Source organism: Anolis sagrei, chromosome 10 (genome assembly GCF_037176765.1).
Source record: "Anolis sagrei isolate rAnoSag1 chromosome 10, rAnoSag1.mat, whole genome shotgun sequence".
Taxonomy (NCBI): Eukaryota; Metazoa; Chordata; class Lepidosauria; order Squamata; family Dactyloidae; genus Anolis; species Anolis sagrei.
In genome coordinates this window covers 30,963,612-30,984,506 of record NC_090030.1, presented here as the reverse complement: position 1 = coordinate 30,984,506, position 20,895 = coordinate 30,963,612, and the positions used below count along the sequence as shown (strand labels likewise).

The following is a 20,895-nucleotide window of genomic DNA, read 5'->3' as shown; positions in this document are numbered from 1 at the left end:
GGGTGGAAAATGTAGGAGCGACTGGTAAATTTCAAAATAAAAAAACAGATACCAATAAAATTACATTAACTGAGGCATCAGAAGGTTAAATTTTTTGAATGTTTACATAACACTGTAATTTAAGATAAGACTGTCCAACTCTGATTCTAAGCATCTTCAATGTGCTTATGTATCCTTCCAATAATAATATAGCAGTGATGGGCAACCTTTTGAGCTTGGTGTGTCAAAATTTGCCAAAAACCAGCGCATAACTTGGGTGGGGTGTCAACTTCAAGAGAGAAAAAAAACATAATTTTGCAATATTTATAGTTTAAATAAGAAAAATGTATATTCCAGGCTGAGTTATGGAGTGAACAATGCTGACTCCCAGCCAGCTGCACCACAGTCCTGGTGTGGTTCTTCATGTTGTGGTGACACCCAACCATAACATTATTTTTGTTGCTTCTTCAGAACAGTCATTTTGCTCCTGTTATGAAAACAGACCTTGATATTTGGGAGTTGTAGTTGCTGGGATGTATAGTTCACGTACAATCAAAGAGCACTCTGAACCCCACCAAATGACAGAATTGGGCCCGACTTCCCACACAGAACCCCCATGCCTTGAAGGGACTAGCTGGCACGAGCCTCCCTCCAGCCTTGCACGCTCTCTCTTGCCCGCTCATGTGCATCACGCCGAGCGCACCTGCTCTCCTTTCCCCACTTGGAGTTTCAGAAACAGCCCTCCCCTTGGCTGAAAGGCCGGCCAATCACAGCGGAGGAGAACTTGCGGTGGGAGGATTCACCCTCTGTTTCCAAAAAGGAAGAAAAGGACGGGCGGAGAGATCTTCAGCCTTCTCTAACAAAGGAGTTCCTAACACCATCAGAAATATAGTCTTTGGTGACCCCTATGACACCCCCTCGTGATCCCCCCAGGGGTCCTGATCCCCAAGGTTGAGAAATGCTGCCTTAAAGGTATTTATTGGAAACATTCATCCAGTATTGTCGTTTGACTTGAATTTCAAGAAGAATTCAAATGCGGTGCAGGGGGATGAGTGACTCGAAGAGTTCGGGGTTCAAATCCTTGCTTGGTCATGCAAACAAATCGACAAGACAATGATCTTACCCTGCTGGGCTCCATGGAGTTGTAGTTTGGTGAGGACTAGCACTCATCAGCACAGAAGACCGAAGACCTTGTAAAACTACAACTCCCAGGATTCCATAGCATTGGGCCAAGTGTGGTCAAACTTCAATTTTGTGTTGATGCACCCCTAAACCGAATCCCTGAGCTGCTCCCATCAAACACATCATGGACCAGTGGTTACCTTTTTGCTTACTGACTTTCCTTACTGTCATGGCCGCTTGCCGCTTCTGATTCTCAGAAATCTCAAAACCTGGGAAAGGAAGAAGAAAAAATGCAGTTGAATACCCTCCGAGGCTTCGGGAAATCTTGTTCGCTATTTACAATGACAGATGCTTGGGTCCAGGTCCTGCTAGATCCGTGGTTCTTAACCTTCCATAATGCCGTGATCCCTCAATATAGTTCTTATATTGTGGTGGCCCCCAACCATAAAATTATTTTTGTTGCTACTTCTGTCACTTTGCTACCGTTATGAATTGTCATGTAAGTATCTGATAAGCAAAATGTATTTTCATTGTGTCTCCCTCCAGCCTCACACGCTCTCCCTCACCCACACTGCCACACGCTGCTCTCTGCTCCCCACTTGGAGTCTCAGAAACAGCCCTCCCTGTAACGAACCTGACTCACTTTAGAAAGTTAGGAAGTGGCCTACCCTAAAGGGCTGGCATATGAGCAGCCATTTTGTGGTGCCCAGAGAATAGCACCAGTGGAGAAGCTATTTGTATGTGAGTGACCTGATTGGTCAGATGCAAATGAGTGGGTGCCAAGATTTGAAAGAGGGGCAGAGGCAAGGATGACAGTTGAAGAAGCCCAACTAAGCATTCTATGGTAGTTAGTCAGTTGGAGGCAGTCTATGAAAGTGGGTCAGTGAGTAGGGTCTGGGAGGACGTAGCTGAAAAGCAGCTGGAAGATTGGTCAAAGGAATAGGTCAAAGATAGAGTGAAGTTTGTTTTTATGTATTAGTAGAACAGTCCAGAAAAGATTGGATGAAACTCCTATTTCTGTAACACTGTTCAACAGAGAAAAGGTTTCAGGCCTGAAAATAGTTGTTCTTTTATGATTTTGGGGTGCTGAAAATGAAAATGACATTTAAAAATGTATATTGGCTCTAGTTATGATATAAGCAATCACGTGATCACGTATGGTTGAAAAAATGCATGTTGTGACTTACACTATGGAAGATTCTAGAATACTCAAGATGACGCAGTATTAGTGCTGTGTGCAAAAGCCAGAAAGCCCTATATAAGGCCAGACTTTTGAACGGTGAGGGTCAGTCAGTTGAAGACTGAGACAGTATTGATGTTAAACATCGTTTTACATGGTTCTTTTTACTGTAGTGATGCCTCGCATGCGTGTAAATAAAGCACTATGGAAAAAGATATCAAGGCCAATGGACTCCGTCAATGCTGTCAGACTCCTGCTGGAGCATTGTAAGAGGGAATCCTTTCCTTGAATACAAAAGAAAAGTCAAGAGAAGCAAACCGGATAGAAACTAAAGTCACAATTAAAGTGACATTTAAACTTTCAGACTTTTCAACTGCATTAGGTCTACTAATATAGTTTCTTGCTGCACAAACATAAACAATAGACTAATTAAATAAATATTTCTCATGTATAAACTATTGGCAATATAATTTGACTAAAATTTAGTAAATATTCACGGTTTATATACATGTAGTAAGATTAGGCGCATTATCATAATATTAACGAATTACCTATTGTGGAGAAAATTGAAATAGCTGTTGCATAAAAACCAGAGCCAATTAACACATTTAATTATTATATTTGAATTCAGCATGTTAAATTTATTAAGAAACAGCACATTTCGTTTCCGTAACTGAGAAAAACTGAAAATTTGTAGGTGTAATCAGCAAGCATTTGATCCTATGTAACCACTACGCTTATACTACAAGAATGCTACAAATAAACACAGTTACTGTTTCATCATAAACATAGCCTCTCTCTCTCAATCTCTCGGTTAGAGATCCCTCTGTGCTTTTGTTTCAAATGGTGGCAAGCGGTGGGATGATGAAAGATTGCTTGTTTTGTTTGTTACTTCGTTTCAGCCTCTCACCCTTGGCTGAGAGGCTGGCCAATCTCAGTGGAGGAGGGCTTTTGGTGGGAGGATTCGCTATCTGTTTCCAAAAAGGATGAGAAGGTGGAGAGATCTTCAGCCTTCTCTGCCAAAGGGGTTTCTAAGACCATCAGAAATATGTGTCTTTGGTGACCCTTCTGAAACCCCCTCATGACCCCCTCCCCCAGTGCCTGTGATAGACAGACTCATCCCAGAGATAAGAAGCCTCACCATGGATGTTTCATCTGCGAATTTGGTAATTTTTTATTTAAATATTTATTTATTTATTATTCAAACTTATATGCCACCACTTCCCTGGGGCTCGGAGCATCTTACAAGAACAGGCTAAAATCTAACACAATTTAAAAACAATTTAAAACTATTTAAAAACAGCAATATCAAAGATCAAAGGCCTTGCTATGGTGGACGGGGGTGCAATCATATGTGTATAATAGGGCTGGGCAACCACGGAAAAATTTGTTTCTAAACTCGATTCGTTTTTAGGGGGTTTTTGCGTTTCGATTTTTAAAAGAATTCCGAAATTTTCCTTAAAAAAATTTCGTTATTTATGAAATTTCGTAAATTACGAATCAATTACGAATCGATTCGTTAATGGCAGGCGCGATCGCGCAATACGCTAAAAAAACCTCCAAATGGGACAGGAAGCTTCCCTCTCCCTCTGTTGTTGACTGTTGGTGTGATAATTTATTTTTTTCACTGAGAAAACAAACAGCAACCCTAAAACTTGCACCAGACATGCGGAAATAATAACGAAACGATTTCGAATCAATTACGAATCGATTTCGAAACAATTACGAAACAATTACGAAACGAATTGAAAAAATTCGTTTCGTTTTTTAGTTGCTCCTGAATGGTTCAATATCGCTTCGTTATCAAAAAAATAACGAATTAATAACGAATTACGAAATTAACGAACGAAATCGCCCAGCCCTAGTGTATAAGCGAAAGGCAGATGACTCAACACATAGCCCCTAGTGTTGGGGGTGAGAGCGTGAAAATATATTTTGAAACATGTGCATTAATATGGGTAAGAGATGGGGCAAAACTTGAAAAAGAAAAAAATATTAGAGAAAAAAATATTAAATTTGGAAGGAGTGGAATTAAGAACAGGGTGGCACTCGTATCTTTGGAACAGGAAGGCCGAATTGGGGGGGAAAGATTCAGCAACCACTTTGTAAGATCTTCGCTATTAAAAATTTGGGAAAAATATAAAACAAAATTATACGAAAAAAAAATCCCACTATGGGTATCCCCAAGGAAGAGTATTGGGATGGAATAGGTGGCCAAATTATAGAGATATCTTAAAAAAGGAAGAAGGTGAATTAACGATAGTTGAATTAACGAATTAAAGGAAGAAGGTGAATTAACGAATTAACTGCGCCCGTACCTTGGGAAGTCTGACTTGGCCACGGTAGTCCACGCTCTGGTTACATCCCGTTTAGATTACTGCAACGCTCTCTACATGGGGTTGCCTTTGAAGACAGCTCGGAAGCTCCAACTAGTCCAACGCTCGGCAGCCATGATTCTAACAGGAGCGGAGCGCAGGGAGCATACAACCCCCTTGTTGCGCCAACTCCACTGGCTACCGATCTGCTACCGGGCTGAATTCAAAGTGCTGGTTCCGGCCCAAGCTACCTATCTGATTGCATCTCTGCCTATGAACCCACCAGGACTTTGAGAGACCCTGCTCTCGATCCTGCCTGCTTCTCAAGCTCGGCTGGCGGGGACGAGAGATAGGGCCTTCTCGGTGGTGGCTCCTCGGCTGTGGAATGCTCTTCCTGCGGACATTAGACTAGCACCATCTCTAATGGTATTCCGCAAAAAGGTGAAGACCTGGCTGTTTGAGCAGGCGTTCAAATAATTAGTGCAATGATTGGTTAATGAACACTGGAATGGAACAATGGATGACGAATCCGGAACATGTTTTTGATGACAAGACGACAGTGAATGGGTATTGTAGTAACTGTTTATTAATTGTGTAATGTGTTAGGTTGTTAACTGTTTCTATACTGTAGCACTGAATTTTTGCTATTCGTATTTGTTGTGAACCGCTGTGAGTCGCCTTCGGGCTGAGAACAGCAGTATATAAGTAAGATAAATAAATAAATAAATAAATAAATAAAAACTCAACAAGAAGTAAACACAATTAATAGAATGGTATCATGGTACCAATATTGGCAATTAAAAGAATATTACAAAAAAGAAATTGGTTTTGCAGAACGGGATAACTTTTGGTATAGAATAATGCACACGGAGAAAAAAAACTAATAACCAAAATATACAAAAAATTATTAAAATGGGCAAAGGGGAAGGAGGAAGAAAAATAATATATGAGGAGATGGAAATAAAATATTGGACGGAATATAATATATGGAACAAAAAACTAAAATATACCAGTGCTATGGAATTAAAAGAAAATTGGTTAAAAGAAAATAGCCCACAGGTGGTATATGGCCCCACATAAATTAGTGAAATATTGCAAAAACACAAATTCGAAATGTTGGAAATGTGGGGAGATAGAAGATACATATTTCCACATGTGGTGGACGTGTAGTAAGGCAAAAAAATATTGGAAAAGAATTCAGAAAAACATACGAGGTATAGTATGACCTCTGGGAACATTCAGAACAGAAGTCCATAAACCTGGAACAGATTGAATATGGAATTCTAAGATCCATGAGTTTAGACACCAGTCTACGTGGAAGGCCCCATAAATGCCGGTGGCTTTGCCTCCTTCTCAAGTGACTTCTGCCCATGTCAACCATTCCAAAATGATGTGCATGATGCAGTTGGACTGAATGGCCATCTATCTGTTGGCAATTACTGGATCCCGACCTTCCCATTCTAACCAGGAACTAAGGGAGCTGGTTTTCCTCCAGTCCCGCTGGAACCTCCCTCCAACCGTACCTATCTTCTCATCTTCTTGCACCATCTTCCGCTCCTCCCGGAAAGCTCTCAGCCACCTCAGTTTCTCCTCCAGCTTCTTGGCAAAAAATAAGTGCACGTCCTCGGTCTCCTTGTTGTGAAGCTTGAAGGCGTTCTTCATGCTCACGTTGAAGTCGTCGTCCCTCCCGTCTTCAATATCCACAAACTCATACCTATCCATGTCAATGCGCCCTTTGTAGTAGAGGATGTCTCTTCGTATCAGATCCTAGGTGAGGAGGGAAAAGAAAAGAGCAGTTGTTACAAATTGGGGTAGACTTATATTCCGGATTTCATGTATTGAACAACTCATCCAGGCTGGGAGATAAATGGCAATTTATTTATTTATTTATTTTATTTCAAACATTTGTACCCCACCCTTCTCAAACCCTTTGGGGGGGACTCAGGGCAGCTTCCAGTCGGCAACAATTTGATGCCACATAATAGAATCATAGAATCATAGAATCAAAGAGTTGGAAGAGACCTCATGGGCCATCCAGTCCAACCCCATTCTGCCAAGAAGCAGGAATATTGCATTCAAATCACCCCTGACAGATGGCCATCCAGCCTCTGTTTAAAAGCTTCCAAAGAAGGAGCCTCCACCACACTCCGGGGCAGAGAGTTCCACTGCTGAACGGCTCTCACAGTCAGGGAACACTCTGATACAATACAATACAAACAATCAATAATTATAATAGTTAAAAACATTAAAACATTAAAACAACATACTTACACTCTACTAGACTATCACCAGTCTGGTGGCCATTATCTAGCCGAATTCTGTGATTGAGTACTACATTTAACTTATCCATAATCAATTTCCAAGCCATTGTCAACACTGTCATTTCCGCCTAATTACCCAAAGGCCTGGTCCCATATCTACGTTTTTACCTTCTTTCTAAAGGTGAGGAGGGATTATGATGACCTAATTTCCCTTAGGGAGTTAATTCCACAGGCGGGGGCCATCACCGAGAAGGCCCTGTCTCTCATCCCCACCAAGGCCTCCCCAGAAGATCTTAAATTCCGAGGTGGGACGTAGAAGGAGATACGTTCGGACAGGTACGCTGGACCGGAGCCATATAGATTTTATAGGTCAAAACCAGCAATGAATCAAGATAGTGAGACCTACAACCTCCAAACTATCTACAGACTCTGTTGTGACCCAGCTGGCACCACAGACACAGACTGATAGTGTTGTGACTCAGATGGGGTCTCAGAGTGACTCTGACGAGGATGATGAGATTCAGGTTCTCAATCAGGTTCAAAACGTTCCTCTTGTAGACAATGAGGAACAGGGTGTGCAAGTTTAGTTTCCCACATTGATATTGAAACTAGCCAGGTGCAAATTGACTCAGAAAAGGAGGACAGTTCTCAGCCTGATAGTAAGCAAGAAGGCAACCAGGCTGACACTAACGAGCAGCCTGACCTTGATGAAACAGGAATCTTAGATTGGGCTGACCGTTTGGAATTCAGAGTTCGAAGGAGTGTGAGAATAGCCAACAAGAAGGAGGTCAGAGGCCAAAGAAATGCTTTCATGTATTGCAAAGGGTATTAAGCAGTGTGTTTGAAAACAAACCTTTGTCAGAGCAACTTCTTACTCAACCCAGCAGCTTGTGCTCATTTCCCTGTGTCCATGATCTTGAGATTTTGTCATGTCCTCATGAGACTTTGTTTCGTTGGTGCCATTTGGAATTCTGCTTTACAGAGCTATGTTTTATTGATCTTTGGAACCGTATTTGCTTTTTAAACTTTTCATATATTACTTTTTAATAAACTACAAAGACTTGTTCTCCAGACTAAAATGATAAAAGGTCTGGAGAACAAGCCCTATGAGGAGCGGCTTAAGGAGCTGGGCATGTTTAGCCTGAAGAAGAGAAGGCTGAGAGGAGATATGATAGCCATGTATAAATATGTGAAAGGAAGCCACAGGGAGGAGGGAGCAAGCTTGTTTTCTGCTTCCCTGGAGACTACAACGCAATGGAACAATGGCTTCAAACTACAAGAGAGGAAATTCCATCTGAACATGAGGAAGAACTTCCTGATTGTGAGAGCCATTCAGCAGTGGAACTCTCTGCCCCGTAGTGTGGTGGAGGCTCCTTCTTTGGAAGCTTTTAAACAGAGGCTGGATGGCCATCTGTCAGGGGTGCTTTGAATGCAATATTCCTGCTTCTTGGCAGAAAGGGGTTGGACTGGATGGCCCATTAGGTCTCTTCCAACTCTTTGATTCTATGATTGATTCTATGATTGACTGTGTGCAGTTCTGGTGATTTCAGCAAGGTGAATCTATTCTGAGGTGCAACACTCACTAAGAAAATCCAACAATGCTACGTTCGGCAAAGGACAAGAGGGATGCTCTCTCCTCTGCAGGAGTCTACCTGATACCAACATGCTCCAACAACTCCAAAGTCAGTTGGTGAGTGCGTTAACTGAAAAATGCAAAACACGAAGCTGATTGGTTGGGCCACCCCCAGAAGCTAGCTGAGTATGGGAGTTTTGGCAACAGTTACATGTTTACGTTTTCTGTGCAGGTGCTTCCCAAGGCACTTTGTATTTTTGCTTCTTGGCTGCTGGAAGAAGATCCTTTACAGTTTACATGGACATAGAGTTCCACAGTAAAATATGAAAAGTTTAAAAAGCAAATACAATTCCAAAGATCAATAAAACATAGCACTGTAAAGCAGAATTCCAAATGGCACCAACGAAACAAAGTCCCATGAGAATATGACAAAATCCCAAGACCATGGACCATGCAAAGATATAGAATGGGGGACAATGCCTGGCTCGAGAGCAGTACGTGTGAAAAAGATCTTGGAGTCCTCGTGGACAGGAAGATGAACATGAGCCAGGAATGTGATGTGGCAGCAAAAAAAGCCAATGGGATTTTGGCCTGCATCAAGAGGAGCCTAGTGCCTAGACCAAACTTTTGGACAGTAATTTTTCAGTGCAGTCAGTGAGTACGGAAAAGTGCAATGACGACTGAAATGGCCTCAGACTTTGATTTTGGATCACGTGGTTTTAATAATTGGTTATATATTGAGTTTATATGTTTTTAACTTACACACACACACACACAAGCTGTACCCGCTGCTGTGACCAACCTTCTGTCCCTCTTTCTCTCCCTCCCTCCCTCCCTCCCTCCCTCCCTCCCTCCCTCCCTCCCTCCCTCCCTCCTTCCTTCCTTCCTTCCTTCCTACCCAAAAAAGCCAATGGGATTTTGGCCTGCATCAATAGGAGCATAGTGTCTAGATCCAGGGAAGTCATGCTTCCCATGCTCTATTCTGCTTTGGTTAGACCACACCTGGAATATTCTGTCCAATTCTGGGCACCACAATTGAAGAGAGATATTGACAAGCTGGAATGTGTCCAGAGGAGGGCGACTAAAATGATCAAGGGTCTGGAGAACAAGCCCTATGAGGAGCGGCTTAAGGAGCTGGGCATGTTTAGCCTGAAGAAGAGAAGGCTGAGAGGAGATATGATAGCCATGTATAAATATGTGAGAGGAAGCCACAGGGAGGCGGAGGGAGCAAGCTTGTTTTCTGCTTCCCTGGAGACTAGGACGCGAAACAATGGCTTCCAACTACAAGAAAAGAGATTCCATCTGAAATTTAGGAAGAACTTTCTGACTGTGAGAGCCGTTCAGCAGTGGAACTCTCTGCCCCGGAGTGTGGTGGAGGCTCCTTCTTTGGAAGCTTTTAAACAGAGACTGGATGGCCATCTGTCAGGGGTGATTTGAATGCAATATTCCTGCTTCTTGGCAGAATGGGGTTGGACTGGATGGCCCAGGAGGTCTCTTCCAACTCTTTGATTCTATGATTCTATGATTCTATGTTTAGCCTGAAGAAGAGAAGGCTGAGAGGAGACATGATGATAGCCATGTATAAATACGTGAGAGGAAGTCATAGGGAGGAGGGAACAAGCTTGTTTTCTGCTACCCTGGAGACTAGGACGCAATGGAACAATGGCTTCCAACTACAAGAAAGGAGATTCCATCTGAACATGAGGAAGAACTTCCTGACTGCGAGAGCCGTTCAGCAGTGGAACTCTCTGCCCCGGAGTGTGGTGGAGGCTCCTTCTTTGGAAGCTTTTAAACAGAGACTGGATGGCCATCTGTCAGGGGTGATTTGAATGCAATATTCCTGCTTCTTGGCAGAATGGGGTTGGACTGGATGGCCCAGGAGGTCTCTTCCAACTCTTTGATTCTATGATTCTATGATTCTATGTTTAGCCTGAAGAAGAGAAGGCTGAGAGGAGACATGATGATAGCCATGTATAAATACGTGAGAGGAAGTCATAGGGAGGAGGGAACAAGCTTGTTTTCTGCTACCCTGGAGACTAGGACGCAATGGAACAATGGCTTCCAACTACAAGAAAGGAGATTCCATCTGAACATGAGGAAGAACTTCCTGACTGCGAGAGCCGTTCAGCAGTGGAACTCTCTGCCCCGGAGTGTGGTGGAGGCTCCTTCTTTGGAAGCTTTTAAACAGAGACTGGATGGCCATCTGTCAGGGGTAATTTGAATGCAATATTCCTGCTTCTTGGCAGAATGGGGTTGGACTGGATGGCCCATGAGGTCTCTTCCAAGTCTTTGATTCTATGAAATCGCTGGGTTGTTGAGATCCATATCACATTTCTCTTTTGTTTGGCAGGGCCTTTGCAAGGATCTTGATGCTTTGAGCTGCCCTCAAAATAAGTTCAGCACCTTAAACAGTTCCTGAAAACCCAAAGTGAATTTACACTCCAAGGTCAGCATTCCTAGTCAATTCCTCCTCCCTTTCAATTCTCCAAGAATACTCAGAAACATGCAATGCATTATGATTTATTATTGATTTATAACTGTGCAGGGATGTTGCATTTTTCAGCAGCTCAATACATCCAGCGCGGCCCCGTATCTATCTATCCCTGCTATTGAGCTGTTGGCATTCACTAACCCATCCATCTGCTTGCCTTGGCACCGATTCCAGCTGAGCAAGAATGGGGAGCTCTGTCAATATTTGGAGAGATCTTACAGGAAACGCTTCAACTCTCGAAATGCAGATGTTAGCAAATAGCCATCTTACGACACGGCGTCTCCCATCTTTACCCACTTAGCAAGATACGTTGTCCATGATCCAAGACTTCATTTTACTCATCGGATGGAAGAATCCTTGACCGCTTCCAATGAATTAGCCTCGATGTGTCCAAAAAAAGATCAGGCCCCTATTTTTCTTTTCTCTCTCCCAGAAATGCCAGCTCATCGAGAGAGAAAATTCAATCTCCCCACACAGCAGCCGATTATATAAAAGATGCAACGCTATCTGGAAAAACACACCATAACCTCAGATTGCCCATCTCAACGGAACAAGAAAAAGCATCCACAGATCTGGGGCTGCAAGCTGTTGGTCTCATAACCGGTCAAGCACTCAGCAGCCAGAATTTATTGCACATTTTTATTTCATGGTGCTCTTTTTTGGAGGCAAGGAAGATAAATGTCATGCTGAACATAGAATCATAGAATCATAGAATCAAAGAGTTGGAAGAGACCTCCTGGGCCATCCAGTCCAACCCCATTCTGCCAAGAAGCAGGAATATTGCATTCAAATCACCCCTGACAGATGGCCATCCAGCCTCTGCTTAAAAGCTTCCAAAGAAGGAGCCTCCACCACACTCCGGGGCAGAGAGTTCCACTGCTGAACGGCTCTCACAGTCAGGAAGTTCTTCCTCATGTTCAGATGGAATCTCCTCTCTTGTCGTTTGAAGCCATTGTTCCCTTGCGTCCTAGTCTCCAAGGAAGCAGAAAACAAGCTTGCTCCCTCCTCCTCCCTGTGGCTTCCTCTCACATATTTATACATGGCTATCATATCTCCTCTCAGCCTTCTCTTCTTCAGGCTAAACATGCCCAGTTCCTAAGCCGCTCCTCATAGGGCTTGTTCTCCAGACCCTTGATCATTTGAGTCGCCCTCCTCTGGACACATTCCAGCTTGTCAATATCTCTCTTGAATTGTGGTGCCCAGAATTGGACACAATAATCCAGGTGTGGTCTAACCAAAGCAGAATAGAGGGGTAGCATTACTTCCTTAGATCTAGACACTAGGCTCCTATTAATACAGGCCAAAATCCCATTGGCTTTTTTGCCGCCACATCACATTGTTGGCTCATGTTTAACTTGTTGTCCACGAGGACTCCAAGATCTTTCTCACACGAACAACAAACCCCCCTGTCCCTCTAAAAAAGGCAAACAGGCCAAAACATCAGAAAAGTCAGATATTTTATTTATTTGCTAGCTGTATCTGGCCGTGCATTGCTGAGGCCCAGTCTGGTTAAATAGAAAAGAAAGAAAAGAGTAAGAGCTTGTCTCTAATATATAGTGGGGGGGGGGGGGGGGAGAGGTTCTAGTCCAGCGTTTCTCAACCTGAGTGTCAGGACCCCTGGGGGGATCGCGAGGGGGTGCCATAGGGGTCGCCAAAGACTACCAGAAAACACACCCCAAGCATATATATCAGAACAACCTGGGGTCATGAGGGTCATGAGGGTCACCAAAGACCATCAGAAAACACAGTATTTTCTGTTGGTCACAGGGTTTCTGTGTGGGAAGTTTGGCCCAATTCTATCATTGGTGGGGTTCAGAATGCTCCTTGATTGTAGTTGAACTAGAAATCCCAGCACCTACAACTCCTAAATGTCAAGGTCTTTTTGTTGTTCATTCGTTCAGTCGTCTCCGACTCTTCGTGACCTCATGGACCAGCCCACGCCAGAGCTCCCTGTCGGCTGTCACCACCCCCAGCTCCTTCAAGGTCAGTCCAGTCACTTCAAGGATGCCATCCATCCATCTTGCCCTTGGTCGGCCCCTCTTCCTTTTACCTTCTACTTTCCCCAGCATCATTCCCTTCTCTAGGCTTTCCTGTCTCCTCATGATGTGGCCAAAATACTTCATCTTGTCCTCTACTATTCTTCCCTCCAATGAGCAGCCGGGCTTTATTTCCTGGAGGATGGACTGGTTGGATCTTCTCGCAGTCCAAGGCACTCTCAGCACTTTCCTCCAACACCACAGCTCAAAAGCATCGATCTTCCTTCGCTCAGCCTTCCCTAAGGTCCAGCTCTCACATCCGTAGGTGACTACAGGGAAGACCATGGCTTTGACTAGGCAATGGATCTTGGTTGCCAGTCTGATGTCTTTACTATTTTATCGAGATTGGACATTGCTCTCCTCCCAAGAAGTAAGCGTCTTCTGATTTCTTGGCCACAGACTGCATCTGCCGTACTCTTTGCACCTAGAAATACAAAGTGCCCAAATGTGAACACTGGTGGATTTAGGGGAAAATAGACCTTGACCTATTTCTAGGTCAAGGTCTATTTTCCCCTAAATCCACCAGTGTTCACATTTGGGCATATTGAATATTTGTGCCAAGTTTGGTCCAGAACTTTTCTGCTGCCCTGAAGACTAGGACGCACAACAATGGCTTCAAACCACAGGAAAGGAGATTCTACCTAAACATTAGGAAGAACTTCCTGATTGTGAGAGCTATTCAGCAGTGGAACTCTCTGCCCCAGAGTGTGGTGGAGACTCCTTCTTTGGAGACTTTTAAACGGAAGTTAGACAGAGGCGGCCCTAGGTAATTTTCAATGGTAAGCAAACAGTATTTTGGTGCCCTCTCCCCCAACCAATCATTGATATGGAGCAGGAACGAGAGGGGCTAGGCAAGGCTCAAGGGCCCGGCCCCTTTGGGAAGAGGATCGCCCGGCACTGAGGCAAGGAAGCCGAGGCTCCCCCCGGACTGCTAGGGCTGTTGTGAGCTGAGGGGGCGCTCCTCAAGTGGCGGTTGAGGGGCATTTACAGAGGCACCTCTGCACCCCTGGCAAAAAAGTGTACTGCAACCGCTTACTTTGCGTAATGGAAGAGCCACCCCTGAGGTTAGATGGCCATCTGTCAGGGGTGCTTTGCATGCGATTTTCCTGCTTCTTGGCAGAATGGGTTTAGACTGGATGGCCCACAAGGTCTCTTCCAGCTCTAAGATTCTATGATTTTAGAAGCCATAACAATGGCATGATAAAGCTTGCCAGGTATTGTTATGTTGCAGCGTTACAATGGAGTGAGCGCATGAGTCACCCAAATGCACCCCGACTTGCAAACAGGAAGTAAATAAGGGGAAGAGTGAAGAACCCAATTCCATCACATCAAAGTTAATTGAACAATCGAAAAGGACCACTTTTTGTCTGGGAAAGAGAACTACTCTGTTCCACCGCAGGCTCTGAGATTGAACTTTCGACACCTTGACAAGAAGAGGCCTTATTAAAATTAATAAACATCAACATGAAAGACAGAGGCACCGAAGATGGGGAATTCAAACGCTAACGTGTCAGAGGAAGCCGCCGCTTTCTCCATTACGTGGAATCCCTGGTGGCAAGAAGATAAATGTGCGACGTCCTGATGCGATCCCCGTCCGCGGCATGATATCGCACTCCCCCGCCCTCCAAGGACTTAATGAGACGTGGCTGGAACATAAAGTCCTCCTGTCGGTATCCTGTGCATGTGCAGGTTCCCTTAAACATCATGTGCTTTTAAAGTCAGAGTTGCATAAGAGGAATTCCACAAATGTTTCATGCTTTTGTTGTTCATTCTTGGACAAAGAGTCATGGATGCTCCATGACTCTTTGTCCGTGCTACTTGATTCACGTCCATTCCAAAAATGGCCAATGTGCACCCCCCATTGCATCATGGATAACAAACAAGAAAATTGGCAGGAAGCAAACGATACTTTAAATATGAAATAAACCTTGGACGGTGGATAGAAGTTGTTGTTGTCGTTGTTCATTCGTTCAGTCGTCTCCAACTCTTCGTGACCTCATGGACCAGTCCACGCCAGAGCTCCCTGTCGGCCGTCACCACCCCCAGCTCCTTCAAGGTCAGTCCAGTCACTTCAAGGATGCCATCCATCCATCTTGCCCTTGGTCGGCCCCTCTTCCTTTTGCCTTCCACTTTCCCCAGCATCATTGTCTTCTCTAGGCTTTCCTGTCTCCTCATGATGTAGCCAAAGGACTTCCACTTTGTCTCTAGTCTCCTTCCCTCCAGTGAGCAGTCGGGCTTTATTTCCTGGAGGATGGACTGGTTGGATCTTCTCGCAGTCCAAGGCACTCTCAGAACTTTCCTCCAGCACCACAGCTCAAAAGCACCGATCTTCCTCCGCTCAGCCTTCCCTAAGGTCCAGCTCTCACATCCGTAGGTGACTACAGGGAATACCATGACTTTGACTAGGCAATGGATCTTTGTTGCCAGTCTGATGTCTCTGCTCTTTACTATTTTATCGAGACTGGACATTGCTCTCCTCCCAAGAAGGAAGCGTCTCCTGATTTCCTGGCTACAGTCTGCATCTGCAGTGATCTTTGCGCCTAGAAATACAAAGTCTGTCACGGCCTCCACATTTTCTCCCTCTATTTTCCAGTTGTCAATCATTCTTGTTGCCATAATCTTGGTTTTTTTTTATGTTTAGCTGCAACCCGGCTTTTGCGCTTTCTTCTTTCACCTTGATTAGAAGGCTCCTCAGCTCCTCCTCGCTTTCGGCCATCAGAGTGGTGTCATCTGCATATCTGAGGTTGTTAATGTTTCTTCCAGCAATTTTCACCCCAGGTTTGCATTCATCAAGCCCCGCACATCCTCGCATGATTTGTTCTGCATACATGTTATAAAGGTTGGGGGAGAGTATGCAGCCTTGCCGTACGCCTTTCCCAATCTTGAACCAGTCTGTTGTTCCGTGGTCAATGCTTAATTCCTGGCAGTAGAAGGGTGCACTGAATATATCTGTGGACTGTGGCACAGCTGCAATAAGATCACTACTGACTGAAAGGTCATGAGTTCGAAGCCAGCCCGGGTCGGAGTGAGCTTCCGAACAATTTGTGTAGCTTGATGTCAACCTTTGCAGCCCGAAAGATAGTTGCATCTGTCAAGTAGGAAATTTAGGTACCGCTTATGCGGGGAGGCTAATTTAACTAATTTACGAGGCCATAAAAATCTCCAGCAAGCATGCAAAGAACAAAGAAGTACTTCATCGGTGTCACAAATGGACAGTGAAGCAACAGCTCCCCTGGTGGCCAGAATACCCTCATGAAAAGCTGGAATGTTAAATAGCCTCTGATTGTCTGTCTATTATGTTGTGTGTCTATGGCATTGAATGCTTGCTGTGTATATGTACATTGTAATCTACCCTGAGTCCCTTAGGGGGTGAGAAGGGCAGAATATAAATACTGTAAATAAAAAATAAATAATAATAAATATATTTACAGGGGTCAAGTAGACAACGGAGAATGCATCTACACTATAGTGTATAGTATTAGTGCAGTTTGAGGCTACTTGAACTACCATGGCCCATGCTATGGAATCCCGGGAGTTGTAGTTTCGTAAGAGTCTTGAACCAAAGTGTGTTTGTGTCTCACTAAACCATCACTCTCATGAATTATGGTAGTCCAAAGGCTGTCAAACTACATTAATTCTACAGTGTAGGTGCACTTTAAATCTTGGCCTCAGACTAAGTTTAACCCAACAGAACCATGAAAAAGAACAGCAATATGAAAGTAGGCATCCTTAAGATCTACAGGGCTAGCTTGTCCACCTCCTCAACCAATCCACACGGAGCCCCCGGTGGCACAGAGGGTTAAACCCTTGTGCTGGCAGGACTGAAGACCGACAGCTCGCAGATTCGAATCCAGGGAGAGCGCGGATGAGCTCCCTCTGTCAGCTCCGGCTCCCCATGCGGGGACATGAGAGAAGCCTCCCACAAGGATGGTCAAGCATCAAAAACATCCTGGCAACGTCCTTGCAGATGACCAATTCTCTCACACCAGAAGCGACTTGCAGTTTCTCAAGTCACTCTTGACACAACAAAAAAAACCTATCCACACTAAAGCATTTATTCGTTCTAGATGGCTACCCAGCACATAATGCTGTTTAACTGCCCTGAATTGCATTAAATGGTCAGTGTAAATGGGGCCTTTGGGTCTTCGCCTCCGAAGCATGAGAAACCATGCTTACTCCATCTTCTACATAAAATCCCTTAAAAAAATGCGACAATACTTACTTCAAAGTAGATATATTTGACTCCCTCAATTGTTCCTCGTGAAGCTTGGCTTCTAGAATATTCAATATTTGGTTCACTTTCTTTCGGACATAGGCTCCAGTTATCAATATCCTCCTCCAACTTTGCTTCCCAAAACTAGAGAAAGTATTCTAGCTGACCAAACCGGAATAGAGTCAGACTGTTCCATATCTTTTGATCTGGAAGTTACGTTTGTGTAACCATTGCTTAGATCAGTGGTACTCAACCTTCCTCAACCCCTTAATATAGTTTCTCATGTGTGGTGACCCTCAACCATAAAATTATTTTTTTTGCTACTTCACAACTGTAATGTAAATACTGTATCTGATATGCAGGATATATTTTCAGTCACTGGACGAAATTTGGCACAAATATCCGATATGCCCAAATTTGAATACTGGTGGGGTTGGGTGGGACTGATTTTAACATTTGGGAGTTGGAGTTGCTGGGATTTATAGTTCACCTACAATCAAAGAGCACTCTGAACTCCATCAACAACGGAAATGAATCAAACTTGGCACACAGAACTCCCACAACCAACAGAAAATACTAGAAGGGTTTGGTGGGCATTGACCTTGAGTTTTGGAGTTGTAGTTCACCTACAGCCAGAGAGCACTGTGGACTCAAACAATAATGGATCTGGACCAACTTTGGCACGAAAACTCAATATGCCCAAATGTGAACACTGGTGGAGTTTTGGGAAAATAGACATTGACATTTGGGGGTTGTAGTAACTGGGATTTATAGTTCACCTACAACCAAACAGCATTCTGAACCCCACTAACGATATAATTGGGCCAAACTTCCCACACAGAAACCCTATGACCAACAGAAAATACTGTGTTTTCTGATGGTCTTTGGTGACCCTTATGGCACCCCCTCATGACCCCAGGTTGATAAACACTGATATATATGCTTGCGGTGTGGAAAGAGGGTCTATCTTAAGAATAATGTCATTCTGCATCCGGTAACTCCCATATGAGTAACTGGGATTTATAGTTCACCTACAATCAAACAGCATTCTGAGCCCTACCAACGATAGAATTGGGCCCAACTTCCCACATAGAACCCCCATGACCAACAGGAAATACAGGAAATCTTTGCCAACCCCGCTGACACCCCCTCGTGACCCTCCCCAGGGGTCCCCATCCCCAGGTTGAGAAACGCTGGCTTGGATACTGCATCCCGTGGTTGGGTTATAGCTCACTTGTGGTCGATCAAGCAACCAATGATCCAGCCATTCCTGCATCCAGAGGGAAATGGAAGGTCTCCTTACCTTTTTGCAGAGAACCATCTGGTGATCGAAGAGGAAGAACACACGCTGCTGGCTTCGTCCATAGGGCTGATAGATCCAGGACATTTCTCCTGTGTAGATCAGTTCGGAACTGCGGTCCAAGATGTCATCTCCCTAGAAGACCATAAAAGACAGTGGGAAATTGGTGACCACAAGGTATTGATCAACATCTCCAGGAAACTTATGAAGTCCAGTGTTGGAAGGAGCCCAAGACTGCTGTGGGGCATACAAAAGCATTTCGGTCGACACAGATGGAAATCTAGCTGAAACTTTTGCCCTGCCGTTTCTACAGGGATTTTCCAAGAACTGAAATGACTACGCATGAATTCTTGACACACAATGGGATGTTCCAATCCTTTTTAAAACTTGGGATACAATAAATCTTGGGAAGACAGGTGGACAAATGTCAGCATGCTGGAAGAAGCAAAGACCACCACCATTGAAGCGATGGTCCTCTGCCATCAACTCGCTGGACCGGCCACGTTGTCGAGATCCCCGACCACCATCTCCCAAACCAGTTGCTCTACTCTGAACTCAAGAACAGAAAACAGAACCTCAGCAGACTGAAAGCCAAAACCATGGTTACAACAACATCTATTATAGAACTCCAGTATGCTGATGGCAACATCATCTGTGCACATTCAGAAGAAGATCTACAAGCCATTCTAAACACCTTCGCAGAAGCATACGAGCAGCTTGGCTTGTCATTAAACATTGAGAAAACCAAAATGCTCTTCCAGCAGTCACCAGCCAATCCCTCTCCAATGCCAGAAATACAGCTTAATGGTGTAACATTAGAAAGTGTTGACCATTTCCGCTCCCTTGGCAGCCACCTCTCCACCAAAGTCAACATTGACACTGAAATTCAACACCACCTGAGCTCTGTGAGTGCAGCATTTTTCTGAATGAAGCAGAGAGTGTTTGAAAACCGGGACATTCGTAGGGATACCAAGGTGCTTGGTTATAAAGCTATTGTCCTCACAACCCTGCTATATGCCTGCGAGACATGGACTATCTACAGACGTCACATGCAACTCCTAGAATGATTCCATCAGCGCTGCCTCTGAAAAATCCTGCAAATCTCTTGGGTAGACAAGCGGACAAATGGCAGCGTGCTGGAAGAAGCAAAGACCACCAGCATTGAAGCAATGCTCCTCCGCCATCAACTCTGCTGGACTGGCCATGTTGTCCAGATTCCTGACTACCATCTCTCAAAGCAGTTGTTCTACTCCGAACTCAAGAATGGAAAACGGAATGTTGTTGGGCAGGAAAAGAGATTTAAAGATGGACTCAAAGCCAACCTTTAAAACTCTGGCATAGACACTGAGAACCGGGAAGCCCTGGCCCTTGAGCGCTCCAGCTTGCTTTAGAATTTGAAGAGGCACGAATGGAGGGCAAAAGAGAGAAATGTGCCAAGAGGAAGGTGTGTCAAGCCAACCCCGACCGGGACCGCCTTCCACCTGGAAACCAATGCCCTCACTGCGGGAGAAGATGCAGATCAAGAATAGGGCTCCACAGTAACCTACAGACCCACCGCCAGTACACCGATCTTGGAAGACTATTCTACTCGGACAACGAGGGATCACCTAAGTAAATAAATCTAAATTCAAAATTTTATATATATATTTTGCAGTTCAAGTGGTGCCACACTGGATGAATTCTACAATGTAGATGCACCCTATTAAGAGCTACCTTGGCTCCAATCAAGCTTTGAGCTGGAGGCAATCTCCTCTAAGCTGCCTTCCACTGATTGACTATTTGTTAGCAATGGAAAGCTTATTTTGCCATTGCTCCATCCCTAATGAGATATAGAAACATGCTTTGCCAAGGGGGAAAAGGTGCTAAATTTGAGTGGATTTACAGCATTATTGTAAACTACGGATAACCCGAATTCATCTTTCTAATACCGCAAGCCCTTAATAAAGTTGTTGTGGTGGCTTTCACAACATGACACAAATACCCATAACCCAAATTGTGAATGCAGGTTGGGTTGGGGGGTGGGTTGATTTTGTCATTTAGGAATTGTAGTTGCTGGGATTTATAGTTCATCTACAATCAAAGAGCATTCTGAACTCCACCAACGATGGAATTGAACCAAACTTGGCACACAGAACTCCCATGGCCAACAGAAAATACTGGTGTGCATTGACCTTGAGTTTTGGAGTTGTAGTTCACCTAAATCCAGAGAGAACTGTGGAAACAAACAATGATGAATTTATTGTCGAAGGCTTTCATGGCTGGAATCAATAGGTTCTTGTAGGTTTTTTCGGGCTATAGGGCCATGTTCTAGAGGCATTTCTCCTGACGTTTCGCCTGCATCTATGGCAAGCATCCTCAGAGGTAGTGAGGACCTCACTACCTATAGGGCCATGTTCTGGAGACATTTCTCCTGACGTTTCGCCTG

General features: G+C 44.3%; 1 protein-coding gene across 5 annotated transcripts in view; it reads right to left on the bottom strand.

Annotated features, from left to right (window-relative positions):
- ARHGEF9 (Cdc42 guanine nucleotide exchange factor 9) overlaps positions 1 to 20,895 on the bottom strand; it is a 298,991-nt gene that overhangs the window by 10,717 nt on the left and 267,379 nt on the right. For all 5 annotated transcript variants that reach the window (XM_067471665.1, XM_067471666.1, XM_067471667.1 and 2 more), the window contains 3 exons: positions 18,474 to 18,605; positions 6,120 to 6,363; positions 1,302 to 1,370 (listed from right to left, as the gene is read on the bottom strand). In XM_067471665.1, the coding sequence (XP_067327766.1) occupies positions 1,302 to 1,370; positions 6,120 to 6,363; positions 18,474 to 18,605 (445 nt within the window). The remainder of the gene's footprint in view (positions 1 to 1,301; positions 1,371 to 6,119; positions 6,364 to 18,473; positions 18,606 to 20,895) is intronic.